This window comes from Symphalangus syndactylus, chromosome 18, assembly GCF_028878055.3.
Source record: "Symphalangus syndactylus isolate Jambi chromosome 18, NHGRI_mSymSyn1-v2.1_pri, whole genome shotgun sequence".
Classification (NCBI taxonomy): domain Eukaryota; kingdom Metazoa; phylum Chordata; class Mammalia; order Primates; family Hylobatidae; genus Symphalangus; species Symphalangus syndactylus.
In genome coordinates, this window is record NC_072440.2 from 62,498,775 (window position 1) to 62,514,468 (window position 15,694).

Genomic DNA, 15,694 nt, shown 5'->3' on the forward strand with positions numbered 1-15,694 from the left:
GCATGGGCCATTGAGAAACAGATGCCAGGGGAAGAGGAAAGGGCAGTCTCAGACCCCAAGGGGAAAAAAGTCACTGGAAAGAGGGACCAGCCCCATGTCACATCCAGCAGAGACACCAGGTACAGCAGAAGGACCTTGGACATGACCATGAGGAGGGCCTTGTTGGCCATGACCTGGGAGAGATGGGGGTGAGAGCCTGGGGGACCACACCATGTCCCCAGCACATGAAACAGTGCCTGGTAGACAGGATGGATTTATGGATGGACGGACAGGTAGGTGGATGGACGAATGGACAGATGATAGATGGATGCAAAGACAGATGCATAGATGGACAGATGGATGCACAGATGGATGGATGGAGAGATGGAATGAATGACCAGAAAGGCTTCATGAACAAAGTGGGACTGAGCTGCATCTCCATGGATAGATCTAAAAGCAGAGGACTCTCCTCTTGAGTCAGGAATGACCCAGTGGCCTGGTCCAGGGAGGAAGTCAGCCTGGCTTGACTGTGGACACTTGTGGCGGATTTCAGAGGCTCTTAAAATGGGGCCAAGTGAGGTTGGGCAGGTCTGAGCCAGCTCAGGACTCCTCAGCCACATCGCACAGCTGCCTGAGGGGATGTGTCACTCATGGAGTTGCTGGGACCTACTGGGCCCAGCATTGCCATCAGCACCAACAGCTTCAGAGAGGGGGACACACGCTGGGGTGACTCCAAGGCTGTGGGCAGAAGCTGCCTCAGACAGGGAACAGGCACAGAGACACTACTGGGGGATACTACTGGGATACTGGCCAACCCCCTGCCCTGTGCCTAGGTCACAGCCTTCACACTGCAGCCCTGTGCCCCTCACACCCAGCAGGTTCCTGCTCCAGCGTGGCTCCTGGACTGGCCCCAGGTGCTGGCCCCGGGGGTTTCAATCCAAGCATACTTCACTGAAGCATGTGTTTGGCAGCAGGACCCAGCTCACCGTTTTAGGTAAGTGGCTCTCACAACCATTCCCAGCCTGTCCCACCCTCTCCTTTCTCTGGAAAAATCTGTTTTCTCTCTCTGGGGCTTCTTCCCCTCTGGCCTCCAGGCCTTAAGCACAGAACCCTTCCTTTCTCCGTGGGGTCTGGGGGAAGCGGGCTAGTCTCAGGTCAACTGGCTTGAAGGGCCCCTACATTGGGAGCAGCCGCCTTCAGGTTCCAACAGCGGGACACAGCCTGGTCCTGGGGCCTGGGCTGGGATTGGGTGGGGTCAGGGCTCCTCCCCTCTCCCAGGGCAGATGTCTGAATGAGGGACAGAGGCCGGTTCTGATGAGGGGCCCTGGAGTGGCCTTAGAGACAGTCCCCCGGACCCCAGGGTCTAGGCTGAGGGCTGGATGCCCATCCAGCCTGTGAGGGCCACACAGGGGCCTGGGGACACAGGGGTCACCTTGAGGGGAGACCAATGGAGGGCACAGAGAGGGCTCTGGGTCTAGGCTGCAGCTCTGTGGCCTGTGCTGGGTTGTGAGGACATGGGGACACAGAGGGACAAGTGAGACTGGGTGAGGTCCCAGAGCCCAGCCCTCCCAGGACTGCCACCAGAAAGGAAAGGGTCTCTTAGGGCAGAGATGTGGCTGTCCCTGGAGCCCCGTCACCCCTGGGACCTGGTGTCTCTGTTCATGGGTCGGCCTCCTGCCTTCATTTGAGGAAGGGCACCTTAGACTCAGGAGGTGACTAGTGGGGAGTAAACGGGGGTGCAGAGAGCTCCACGGCTGCCAGGTGAAGTCCGGGGGCATCAGAGGCTGCTGGGGTGGGCATGGGGGCTGTGGTACCCCAAAATCTGGGGGAGCAGCCCCAAGAACCCAGCCAATGTGAAGAGTCCTGGGGTCGGGCTGGTGGGGACGGGGTGACGGCAGAGCCCCAGGGTGTGTCTGGGTGGAGCCCACGCTTCACCGGGAGAGCTGAGTGGGCCAGGCTGGGGCACAGCCTGGTGCCCCAGGGGACAGGAAGCTCCAGGCCATGCCAGGTTTGTGCCTCCCCACACCCTGCCAGGTCAGTTTCATGTGCTGTGGGGGAGACCCCTAGATTCCAAACTCAGACTCCAGAAACAGGAAGGAGGGAGCACAGCCTGCCCTGGGTACACATGGGGAAACCGAGGCTGCAGAGGAAAGGGCCGGGCCAGGACACCTGGGAAAGGTGACTTGGGAAGGGCTCCTAAGAAGGCGTGGGGCTGTCTGCTCTCCAGAGGGCTCCAGTGGAAAGGAGGGAATGAGGAGGGAAGGAGAGGCCCTGGGTGGGCCAGACGGTCACACCATGAACCCTCCCAGAGACTTTAGAGAGAGAGAGGCGCTCCACAACACCCCACACTGCCTCTGCCATCTCTCACCCCCTCCTCTGTCCACACAGCTCAGCCCAAGGCCACCGCCTCGGTCACTCTGTTCCCGCCGTCCTCTGAGGAGCTCCAAGCCAACAAGGCCACACTGGTGTGTCTCATGAATGACTTCTATCCGGGAAGCTTGACGGTGACCTGGAAGGCAGATGGTACCCCCATCACCCAGGGCGTGGAGATGACCACACCCTCCAAACAGAGCAACAGCAAGTACGCGGCCAGCAGCTACCTGAGCCTGACGCCCGAGCAGTGGAGGTCCCACAGAAGCTACAGCTGCCAGGTCACGCATGAAGGGAGCACCGTGGAGAAGACAGTGGCCCCTGCAGAATGTTCATAGGTTCCCAGCCCCCACCCCACCCACAGGGACCTGGAGCTGCAGGATCCCAGGGGAGGGGTCTCTCTCTGCATCCCAAGCCATCCAGCCGTTCTCCTGTACCCAGTAAACCCTCAGTAAATACCCTCTTTGTCAACCAGAAATCCTGCCCCCTCTCTTCATTTCTTATCTCTCATATAATTTGATGCTTCTCCTGGGTTCTCAGTGTGGCATTGGGAGAATGCTGGCACCAGTGGGAAAGTAGCCTGGAGGAGAGGATCACAGCCTCCCACGGGTGTCCCCTGGGGAAATAGGCCAGGATAGGAGGCGTCGGCTCACTGGACACCAGTCCCTCCATTCTCTCCCTCCTCCCCTTTCTCCTTGCAGCTCAACCCCTAACTCGCTGCCTGCTTTCTGAAGGGAGCTATTTCTGGCTGATCCTCCAGATACACCCTCTGTCCCTGTCCTGGTCTGGACCCTCTGCCCACCCACGGCCTCTCTTTCCTCAGCCTGAAGTCCTACTCCGGGCCTGGAGTCCCTCTGCTTCTGGCCCCAGCCCCTGGAATGCCCTCCTTCCTCTCTGCCCAGCTCCCCACCCCTGAGGGCCAGACTGTCCAGGATTTTTCACCTGACAGCAGGTTCAGAGGCGTGAGAAAAATAGGAGCAAGCCAGGAAGGAAACACACATGCAAGGCCTGCAGGAGGATCAGGACACTTGCAAAAGATGGGCTCTGAGCTCCCCAGGAACCTGTGCAAGAAGGGTAATAGCTCCATCATTTATTTCTTTTTTTTTTTTTTTTTTTTAGTTGGAATCTGGCTGCATTGCCCAGGCTGGAGTGCAATGGTGCGATCTCGGCTCACCATAACCTCCGCCTCCCAGGTTCAACCGATTCTCCTGCCTCAGCCTCCTGAGTAGCCGGAATTATAGGTACATGCCATAATGCCCGGCTAATTTTTGTATTTTTATTACAGACAGGATTTCACCATGTTGTTCAGGCTGGTGTGCTCCATCATTTCTAAGAGATTAAACAAGTCTTTGCTCGAGGGAAGTTGGTGTTCTCAATGCTGAGGCCAGGCATCTCCTCATAATTAAAAGTGGGGATGTGTTTTACCCAAGGCCTCACTATTGATGGGATTTGGGCTCTGACATGTGCACAGGTGACTGCCTGGCAGCGCTAGGACATGGAGAGTTTCTCAGCTGCTTGGCACAGAGAGTCACTGGCCATCTTTGGAGGAAGCATCATTCTGGGAAATGGAAAACCAGGTCCTGTGTTGGGCATTTCTCTGTGAGGCTCCCAGGGTCTGGAGCTCCAGCTGCTCTCTGAGAAGAAGGTGTGGGGGGAGAGAACAGGGCCCAGCCACACCCAGCCCCTCCTGCATGGTTCCTGCTGAGCAGGGTGTTAGAGGGGTGGGGGCACCAGCAGTGGTCAGGCCTGTGTTTCTGTGGGTGGGGCCAGGGAGGGACCCTCGGGGCATCCTAGGGAGTCTCTCCCATGGCTCCTGTTTCACTTTCCTGTGGCTGCTGTCACAAATGACCCCTAATTTAGAGGCTTAAAACATCACACATTGATTCTCTCCCTGGTCTGGAGTCAGATGTCTAAAATGAATCATAGAGTGCTAAAATCAGGGTGCCAGCTGGGCCAGGCTCCTTCTGAGGGCTACGGAGAGAATCCGTTTCCAGGATTTTTCCAGCTTCTAGAGGATGCCCTGGGCTCTTGGCCCCTTCCTCCAACCTCAAAGCCAGAGCTCAGCATCTTCAAATCTCTCTCCCACTCCTCTCTCTCTCTCTCCCCCCACCATCTTCTCTCACCCTCCCTCCTCCTCTCCCTTTCTTTCCCTCTACCCCCACACCTGCTCTCACTCTGACCCTCCTGCCTCCTTCTTTCCCTTAAAAAGACCCCACCTTGGACCCACTCAGATAACCCTGGATCTTCTTCCACCTCAGGCCCCTTAACATCATCACATCTGTGAAGTCCCTGTGGTCACACAACACAGCGCATGGACAGGTCCCAGGACTGGGACACAGCCATCCCTGGGCCCTAATTCAGCCGCCACAGCTCCTTTCCCTCCTTCCTCTCTCCTTCTCCGGGTATAAGAAGGGAATGCAGAGGTTAGTCAATGAATACACACTTACAGTTAGATGCAAGGAATGCGTTCTAATGTTGGATAGCAGAGTAGGGTGACTATGGTTAGCAATAACGTATTGTATATTTCAAAATAGCTACGAGAGAACTTGAAATATACTCAACACATAGAAATGATAAATACTCAAGGCCATACCCCAAATATCCTGACTTGATGATGACACGCTGGATGCACAGAACCAAACAGCACATGTACCTGAGAAATGTCCAATATAGGCTAGGTGCGGTGGCTCACACTTGTAATCCCAGCACTTTAGGAGGCTGAAGTGGGCGGATCATGAGGTCAGGAGATCAAGACCATCCTGGTTAACACGGTGAAACCCCGTCTCTACTAAAAATAGAAAAAAATTAGCTGAGCATGGTGGCGGGTGCCTGTAGTTCCAGCTACTTGGGAGGCTGAGGCAGGAGAATGGCGTGAACCCAGCAGCCAGAGCTTGCAGTGAGCCAAGATCACGCCACTGCACTCCAGCCTGGATGACAAAGCGATACTCCACCTCAAAAAAAAAAAAATTTCCAATATTATGTATCAGTATATTCTTTTCCATTAAAAAGAAAGGCAAGAAAAAGAAGTTAAGCATAAACTAGCCATTTGAGCTAGCAATTCCAGCCCTAGGAATTTATCTAGAAGAAATGAAAGCTTGTGTTCCCAAAAGACGTGTACATAAATGGTCTCAGCAGCCTTATTCACTATAGGCAGCAACTGGAAACAACCCGAGTGTCCGTCAGCTAGAGAATGGATAGACCCACGTGGTCTGTGCATACAGTGGAGTACTGCTCAGTTACACAAAGAAAAGAAACTATGGATACAGGCCACAGGAGGGATGAACTTCAAAACATTACAGTAAGTGAAAGAAGTAAAACTCCACGAGGGAAGTTGGTGGGTATGGACGTGTTTTTGAATGGGCAGAATTTTACTCTGTTCATTGGGGTATTAGGTACTGAGTCCCTATTGACTGGGTACTGTGCTAGGTGCGGCCATTAGAGACATGAGACGCAGACACCAGCTCCATTGTGATGAGACTCACCCGATCAGTCATTTCTGATGAACACTCAGGTACCTTGACACTCACTGCTCACATTTGCAGGCTTTACTTAATGCCACTTAAATCTCCCCATTCCCCAAGTCTCCTTTCTTTTTTCTTCTTTTTTTTTAGACAGAGTCTTGCTCTGTCACCCAGGCTGGAGTGTAGTGGCACCATCTCGGCTAAGCAACATCCATCTCCTGGGTTTAAGCAATTCTCCTGCCTCAGCCTCCCGAATAGCTGGGATTACAAGTGCCCACCACCACGCCCGGCTAATTTTTGTATTTTTAGTAGAGACGGGGTTTCACTATGTTGGCCAGGCTGGTCTCGAACTCCTCCTGACCTCAGGTGATTCGCCCGCCTAGGCCTCCCAAAGTTTTGGGATTACAGGTGTGAGCCACTGCACCTGGCCCCCAAGTCTCTTTTCTTTCCAACTCCCCTTATTATACACAGCGTTTTAAAGCAATCCCTGCCATACCCATGGCTTCAATTGTTTTCTATATGCTCTGATGACAATAAAATTTAAATGTTGTTTTTATAGAACAGCTTTATTTTACATGACACCTCATTCACCATGATCATAAATTCAGAGTTGCTCTAAGAAAGTAATAACTAAAAAATTGTCATATTCTTTGTATGTAAATATTAGGAAATTTCCTTAATTGTTTGACTTAGTGTATATGTTATTTTTTAAAACATGAGTTGTGATGTCACAGAATGGACTTAGCCTGCAGAGGTTTCTATCCAACTTTCAAGCAGAGAGCTCCATTTCAGTGCGATACCTAAGAGTCCAAAACTATCTTTTTTTTTTTGTTTTTTGAGACGGAGTCTCACTCTGTCACCCAGGCTAGAGTGCAGTGGCATAATCTCGGCTCACTGCAAGCTCCGCCTCCCAGGTCAAGGGATTCTCCTGCCTCAGCCTCCCGAGTAGCTGGTATTACAGGTACCTGCCACTGTGCCTGGCTAATTTTTGTATTTTTAGTAGAGACCGGGTTTCACCATGTTGACCAGGCTGGTCTCGAACTCCTGAACTCGTGATCCACCCAGCTCGGCCTCCCAAAGTGCTGGGATTACAGGCATGAGTCACTGAATCCAGCCCAAAACTATCTTATTCCCCATACCTATTCCTCTACCTACATGGTCTGTGTAGGAGAAAGTCACTGCTATTTACCCAGTCCTTCAAACTAGAGCCTTAGCAGCCTGTTTTTCCTTTTACTTCCCCTGTTCTTCCACATCTAATCATCTAATGCTTCCTGTTCTCTCTCCCAAATGATCACAAAACTTTTCCATCCACTTCAGTCATTTCCACTGCCTTTAGCCTTACCTGTTCTTCCAGATGAACATAATGTCTCTTTTTTTTTTTTTTTTTTTGAGACAGAATCTCTCTGTGTCGCCCAAGCTGGAGTGCAATGGTGTGATCTTGGCTCACTGCAACCTTCACCTCTCAGGTTCAAGCGATTCTCCTGCCCCAGCCCCTCGAGTAGATGGGACTACATACAGGTGCCCACCACCATGCTAGGCTAATTTTTGTATTTTTAGTAGAGATGGGGTTTCACCATGTTGGCCAGGCTGGTCTCGAACTCCTGACCTCAAATGATCCACCCACCTTGGCCTCCCAACATAATGTCTTTTAATTGGTCCCATTGCTTCCATCAGTCCTCTATTGTGCAGAGAGACCTCACCGCAAACACATCTGATAGAGACTCCTCACCTCTATGTGGTTCAGTGACTGTCATGTTTCCAGAATAAAATTTAAACTCTACTTAAACTCTACTGCTAGACAGTGAATGAGCCTTTGTATTCCAGATTCATTCACTGCCCAGCAGTGTACTCTTAGACCACTGAACTCTCTAAGCCTTGGTTTGCTCATCTGCCTGAACTCACTGAGTGTTGAGACTGTTTCAGGCCCATGCAGTGCCTCACCCTTAGAAGGGACTTAATGTTAAATGAAGGGGAGGAATTTAAAAATCCACATAAAAAAACATTTTTTTTTTGAGATGGAGTCTCGCTCTGTTGCCCAGGCTGGAGTGCAGTGGTGTGATCTCAGCTCACTGCAACCTCTGCCTCCTGGGTTCAAGTGATTCTCCTGCCTCAGCCTCCTGAGTAGCTGGGATTATAGGCATGTGCCACCATGCTCAGCTAATTTTTGTATTTTTAGTAGAGATGGGGTTTTGCCATGTTTCCCTGGCTGGTCTCAAACTCCTGACCTCAGGTGATCCACCCACCTGGGCCTCCCAAAGTGCTAGGATTACAGCTGTGAGCCACCACGTCCAGCCATTTTTCTTAAAATACACTAATCTACAATGTCACTTCCCTTCCATGCTAGACTTCTACCTTTGCTTTCTGATAATCACAGTCATCTTGTGGGGATCAAGACTCCTCAGGATTAAATTCTGGCCCCACCATGAGCAGTCGTGGGACCTTGGGGAAGTTACTTGACTTTTCCATCTAGATTTATTCTGTAAAATCGGTAAAATGGGACTGTTTCTGAGGGTTAAATTAGTAGGCCACAGTTGGAACAGTGTCAGACATTTAAGGCTTGTCAGATGTTGACTATTCATCTTTATCGAATGAGGACAATGGTACCCCACTGTGTGGTTCTCAATTTTGTATAACAAAATAATGCTTTATGCATTATTAGTAAAAGAAATATCTGGCCGGGCACGGTGGCTCAAGCCTGTAATCCTAGCACTTTGGGAGGCCAAGGCGGGTGGATCACAAGGTCAGGAGATTGAGACCATCCTGGCTAACAAGGTGAAACCCCGTCTCTACTAAATATACAAAAAATTAGCAGGGCGTTGTGGCGGGCGCCTGTAGTCCCAGCTACTTAGGAGGCTGAGGCAGGAGAATGGCGTGAACCCAGGGGGCGGAGCTTGCAGTGAGCGGAGATCCCGCCATTGCACTCCAGCCTGGGGGACAGAGCGAGACTCCGTCTCAAAAAAAAAAATAAAAAAATAATAATAATAATAATAAAGAAATATCTGAGGCCGGGCATGTGATACGATGCATTCCTTCACCTGGAGGAGAAATGTTTTCTTCTGGGGCTTCTTCCCTTGTTAATGAAATGAAGATATAAAAATCTGACCATGTATATAACAGATGACCAAGACAATTTTCTTGGTGGGGGGAAAAACCCAGTGAATATCATTTTTGATTGCCATTGTCAATCAAGCTTCAGTAGGTCATGGACTCTAGTGACCAGCCATTTGAGTTTATGACCAACTGAGGCCTGATTGACAATGACAGTAAAAAATGACAGCATCACCTACAAACTGTCTGGTAGTGAGTATATTTCTGAGTGGCAACTTTTTCTTCTTGAAAAATAATTTTGTATTTCCCAGCCAACATGGACTTGCAAATATTCCATGAAAACCCATTGCCTTTTCCACAGGCATTCTCTATTCTTTACTTGGGGGCCAATGACTTGATCACTGTTTGACATGTGGTTTTCTAATGTCACCAAGTGAATAAAAGACCTGTGCAAACAGGACCCAGCATGATCAGATCCTTATGGCATTTTCTTTTTCCTATTGCAGATGAACTATACAGCCCAAAATTCCTACCGTATGTATTTTTTTTTATTATTTTAAAAAAAGCTTTATTGAGACATAGTTGACATGCAAAACAATTCACCCATTTAAAGTGGGTGATTCACTGTTTTTACTATATTTAAAGGGTTGTGCAACCATTGTTACAATCTCATTTTAGAACCTTTTTTTTTTTCTTTTTGACGGAGTCTCACTGTCTCTCCAGGCTTGAGTGCATTGGCTCAATGCAACCTCCACCTCCTGGGTTCAAGTGATTCTCCTGCCTCAGCCTCCCATGTAGCTGGGACTACAGGAGAAGCTAATTTTTGTATTTTTTAGTAGAGACAAGGTTTCACCATGTTGGTCAGGATGGTCTTGATCTCTTGACCTTGTGATCTGCCCGCCTTGTCCTCCCAAAGTGCTGGGATTACAGGCAGGAGCCACTGCGCCTGGCCCACTTTTTTAGAACCTTCTCATTCCCCCTCAAACCCCATATCCGTTAATAGTCACTCCTCTCTTTTCCCAACCCCCACACCCCTGTTTCTAGGTAGCTACTCATCTACTTTCTATCTCTGTAGATTTGGTCTCACTGAACCATACAGCACCTTTCTGTATTAACTAGTTTTTAACGCGAATGTTTCACATTGGTTAGGTTGCCCTAGCTACAAAGCCAAGGCTCTTTCTGTTCCTCCCCTTTGCCTCCCTTCCACACCAAGAAGAATGGTCCAACAGCAGCTCAGTCCATGCTTGTCAACCACCCACCTCCACAGTCCAGCCCCGGTCCATATCCCCCAAGGCTCCTGTGGGATTCCTCAGCAGCACCAAAGCACTGACTGTCACTCTATGTTCTCCTAGCTCCAGATCTGGAGGAGTGTGCGCTTGATATTGTGGACAAGATGTTACCTGACGTGGTAAGATGCATTCCTTCATCTGGAAGAGAAAGGTTTTTTTTTTCTTCTGGGGCTTCTTCCCTTATTAATGAAATGAAGATATAAAAATCTGATCATGTACATAACAGATGACTAACAATTTTCTTGGTGGTGGGATTATCAAGTGAATATCATATTTGATTGCCATTGTCAATGAAGCTTCTGTTGGTCATGGACTCTAGCGACCAGCCATTTGAGTTTTTGACCAACTGAGGCCTGATTGACAATGACAGTAAAAAATGACAGCATCACCTACAAACTGTCTGGTAGTGAGCATATTTCTTAGTAGCAACTTTTTCTTCTTGAAAAATAATTTTGTATTTCCCAGCCAACATGGACTTGCAAATATTCCATGAAAACCCATTGCCTTTTCCGCAAGCATTCTCTATGCTTTACTTGGGGGCCAATGACTTGATCACTGTTTGACATGTGGTTTTCTAATGTCACCAAGTGAATAAAAGACCTGTGCAAACAGGACCCAGCATGATCGGATCCTTATGGCGTTTTCTTTCTCCTATTGCAGATGAACTATACAGCCCAAAATTTCTACCGTATGTATTTTTTTATTATTAAAAAAGCTTTATTGAGACATGATTGACATGAAAAACAATTCACCCATTAAAAGTGGGTGACTCAGTGTTTTTACTGCATTTACAGGGTTGTGCAACAATTGTACAATCTCATTTTAGAATGTTTTCATTCCTCCTCAAAGAAACCCTGTATCCGTTAGTGGTTACTCCTCTCTTTTTCCAACCCCCACACCTCTGGTGATAGGAAGCCACTCATCTACTTTCTATTGCTGTAGATTTGCCTACTCTAGCCATTTCTCTTTTAACTTTTTTTTTTTTTAAGTTCTGAGATACATGTGCAGGATGTACAGGTTTGTAAAAGTGTGCCATGGTGGTTTGCTGCACCTGTCAACCCATCACCTAGGTATTAAGCCCTACATGCATTAGCTGTTTATCCAGATGCTGTCCCTTCCCCTGCCCCCTGACAGGCCCCAGTGTGTGTTGTTCCCCTCTCTAACACCGTATATATTCTAAGACCATTCCCTTGCTGATGACAAATCTTGATGGGTCGTGGGGGACTCTCTTGCCTGTTTTTGTCTGGAGAGCCTGCCTGGCTTCAGGTTCCTCATAGGAGTGAGGACCTGGAGTGCAGTGTGAGAAACAGATGGCTCCGTGAAGAACTGTCATCATCCACTAGAGTCCCTGGAAACAGCTGTATCATTTAGATGGTGTGGGTTTGTGTGCAGGAGGGTTGGGAGGTAGCTAGGAGTGAATTAATGTGTAGTGATTGTGAGTGTGTTTGTAAATGTATGTTTTCCCCCAAAAATGTGGACCCGCATGCCCAGCACAGTAGAAGTGTCACTTTTCTTGAATTCCTGGCCTGTGGTGGTCCTCTCACCTCAGCCTCCCGAGTCATGTCATTCTTCTAATAAAAAGGAAGAAAAACTTCAACACCACCATACACTTTACATAAATGACCTCTTTCCTCCCTCACCACGCTGTACCTGAAGGTCAGTTTAATATCCCTACTCCTTAGATGGAGAGAGTGCAGAAAGAGTGAACCCAGATTTTGACCTCCTGAGTGGAAGAGGCAAAAGTGAACCCAGAAATGGGTCCCAGTGTTGATGGTCTATATTACTCAACTATGTCAGCACTCAGGCTTGGTGATATGACCCCACACCAGGGAGTTCCAGCACCTATGTGTGCACCTGGAACTGTGTTGGCCTATAAGCGTGCCAAACATTGCTCATCATCAAATGGGGCCCCAGTGGTCACATAACCCAGGGTAGCAAAAGGTACACGGAACAACAGATGTTTGCATGGACATTACTGTGAAATACACATAGAAAGCCCACAGGCTTCTGGTCAGCTCACAGATTCTGAGAAGTGTAAGGGTTCACATGGAACAGTGCAGGTCAACATCTCTCAGTGCTGGGGTCACTCCTCAGCACTTGGTCAAAGCAGGGAAGGATCAGGAAGACATTGCATTGTATTTAATAACATGACTACCTCAAGCCCGGGCACAGTGGCTCATGCCTGTAATCCTGGCAGTTTGGGTGGCTGAGGCAGCGGATCACCTGAGTCAGGAGTATGAGACCAGCCTGGCCAACATGGTGACACCCTGTCTCTACTAAAAATACAAAAATTAGCTGGGCATGGTGGCGCACACCTGTAATCCCAGCTACTTGGGAGGCTGAGGCTGGAGGATTGCTTGAACCTGGGAGGTGGAGGTTGTAGTGAGCGAAGATCGAACCACTGCACTGCAGCCTGGGTGACAGAGTGAAACTCTGTCTCAAAAAAAAAAAAAATGCTCTAATCCATAGCAGACGGACAAGGGCCAGTGCCACATCAGAACTCAGAGGACATTGTTGTTAGCCTGGTGCCCATCACCCTCACTGGAGACCTCCTGCACCGCTAGGTTAGTGAGGCTCAGCACTCACCATGTACTGATCCCCATGGTGGACTGTCCCACTGTTGGGGGCTGGTGTGAGCATGAGCAGCCACTGACTCAATGGATGCACACACAGTGTAAAGAAACAGAAGACATGGGCTGGGCATGGTGGCTCACGCCTCTAATCCCAGCACTTTGGGAGGCTGAAGTGGGTGGATTGCCTGAGGTTAGGAGTTCCAGACCAGCCTGGCCAAGCTGGTGAAACCCTGTCTCAGCTGAAAATACAAAAATTAGCTGGGTGTGGTGGCGGATGCCTGTAATGCCAGGTACTCAGGAGGCTGAGGCAGGAGAATCACTTGAACCCAGGAGGCAGAGGTTGCAGTGAGCCGAGATTGAGCCATTGCACTCCAGCCTGGGTGACTGGGTAAGACTCTGTCTCAAAAAAAAAAAAAAAAAAAAAAAAGAAAAGAAAAGAAAAAGGGAAGAGCAGAGGAGAAATATCACAGGGTTAGTACTCATATATCTGAGACCCCTTCTCAGTAGGAGTGAGCAGGACCTGGCCTTCCTGTCTGCCAAGAGCATGGCGTGGACATCATCCTAAATGCCTCAAGAATGGAGTTGCATTGCTTTCCCTTGTCCTCTCCGTCTCTTTGTGTGATGATGGCAGCGACATCAGCAGAAATTGGTGATGGGGCAGAACAGGAATCAGGTCCCCACGGAGCAGACAGGACACAAGTCAGCAGGGATGGACTTCAGGGTCAGGACTGACACAGAGAGGTCCCAGGCTTGATCTTCCTGGGGCTGGGACGATGAGTTTTTCTTTTTCACCTCTTCTGGAAGTCACTTGAGGAATGGTCCTTGAGGAGACACTGTTGGCCAAGGGTTGTCTGGCCCAGAAATATGTGTGTGTTTTTTTTTTTGTTTTATTTTGTTTGTTTGTTTTGAGACAGAGTCTCACTCTGTCACCCAGGCTGGAGTGCAGTGGCAGGATCTCAACTCTCTGCAACCTCCACCTCCCAGGTTCAAGTGATTCTCCTGCCTCAGCCTGCTGAGTAGCTGGAATTACAGACATGCACCACCACGCCCAGCTAATTTTTGTATTTATAGTAGAGATGGGGTTTCTCCATGTAGGTCAGGCTGGTTTTGAACTCCTGACATCAGACGATCCACCCGCCTCAGCCTCCCAAAATGCTGGGATTACAGGCGTGAGCCACTGTGCCTGGCTGACATATGTTTCAACTGGACAGAGCCCCCTAGCACTGGGCCTGTAGCTGCAGCACTCCCGAGTAGCAGGGGAGGTGGGGAGGGACACGAGTGCCAGTGCACCAGGAGCTCAGCAAAGTAATGGGGACTGATTCCAGAGTCCAGCTCATCCTTGCAACTCTTCTGTGGAATCCAGAACACATCAGTTTCCACTTATTTTATAGAAGGTTTGGAATCTTCAGTGTCAAACTCTATCTGTGTTGTGTCTTCCCACAAGGTGGATAGAGGAGCCCTGGCTATGGGTGTTTCCTGCCAGGGCAGTGACTGTGTCTTCCTCATTAGTCCTTATCCCAGAGCTCAGTCCTGGGGAGAACATGTTAGGCCCCATGGGCATTGTAATGAACACATCCCTGGGATGAGTTCTAGGTCGCCCCTGGGCTGGGATCTAGTGCAGGTGTGGAAATGTTTCCTTCTCAGCCTGTTGAGCCCTACACCAATCCCGGAGCCTGCCCCAGCTTCTGAGTCAGGGTCCCTGGAGATGAAGTTGAGCTCCTGAGGACAGTGAGGTGCCCCTGCCCCTTGGCTCCTGCTGCTCTGATCCTGTCTAGACAGGGTGTGCAGGGCCACGCTCTTCCCCTGTGTGCATACGCGCCCCCTGCTGGAATCCCTCTGGACCTGGATGTTGTCCTCATTGTCGTCATATCCCCCAGCCCCACACAGTGACTGGCCCTTGTGCAGATGCCCAGGAAGTAACCATAAACGTATGGCAGGAGCAGAGCTGCAAACTATTTTGCAAGAAAACACCAGGGGAGGGGAGTCATGTCTTCCTCATGCCTGGATCTCCTGTGCTGTCTAGTGTGGTTCTCAGTCATCTATGTGCCTCCTCATATTTTTTTTTTTTTTGAGGCGGAGTCTCGCTCTGTCGCCCAGACTGGAGTACAGTGGCATGATCTTGGCTCACTGCAAGTTCCGCCTCCTGGGTTCACACCATTCTCCAGCCTCAGCCTCCAGAGTAGCTGGGACTACAGGTGCCCACCACCACGCCCAGCTAATTTTTTGTATTTTGAGTAGAGATGGGGTTTCATGGTGTTAGCCAGGATAGTCTCGATCTCCTGACCTCGTGATCCACCCGCCTCGACCTCCCAAAGTGCTGGGATTACAGGCGTGAGCCACTGTGCCCAGCCCTCATATTTAAATACATTTAAATATTTACAATTAAAAGTTCAGGGCTGGGCGAGGTGGCTCACGCCTATAATTCCAGCACTTCGGGAGGCTGGGGCGGGTGGATCACCTGAGGTCAGGAGATTGAGACCAGTCTGGCCAACATGGTGAAACCCCGTCTCTACAAAAATTAGCCGGGTGTGGTGGTGCACACCTGTAATCCCAGCTACTCGAGAGACTGAGGCAGGAGAATCGCCTAAACCCAGGAGGCGGAGGTTGCTGTGAGCCGAGATCATGCCATTGTACTCCAGCCTGGGCAGCAACAATGAAGCTCCGTCTCGAAAAAAAAAAAAAAAATTCAGAACCTCATCACAACAGCCACCAAGCAACTGCCCATCAGCCTTATGTTAATGAAGTGGAGAGATTTCCATCCCCGCAGAATGCTCTTTCACATCCGCTGTGAGCCTGGCTGAGGGACCAATTGTTGAACTCCTCTAACTCAAAGCGTGCACATCAAAGTGGGAATCTCAGGGCTGTGAGACTGGAGGTGAGACCTGTAATGGGCCAGTGGAAGGAAAAGTGGAAAGGTCATTCCTTCAATTCCTCTTTCTCACTTGAAGGCTGGCAAGTGTGAGCAATGCCTTTT

At 49.7% G+C, this 15,694-nt stretch overlaps 1 protein-coding gene across 1 annotated transcript in view; it reads left to right on the top strand.

Annotated features, from left to right (window-relative positions):
• LOC129467502 (aspartate-rich protein 1-like) overlaps nucleotides 1–15,694 on the top strand; it is a 172,960-nt gene that overhangs the window by 26,604 nt on the left and 130,662 nt on the right. The window contains exons 4-7 of the mRNA XM_063622361.1: nucleotides 858–973; nucleotides 3,469–3,590; nucleotides 5,500–5,647; nucleotides 9,365–9,392. Coding sequence (XP_063478431.1) covers nucleotides 5,540–5,647; nucleotides 9,365–9,392 — 136 coding nt within the window. The 5' untranslated portion in view covers nucleotides 858–973; nucleotides 3,469–3,590; nucleotides 5,500–5,539. The remainder of the gene's footprint in view (nucleotides 1–857; nucleotides 974–3,468; nucleotides 3,591–5,499; nucleotides 5,648–9,364; nucleotides 9,393–15,694) is intronic.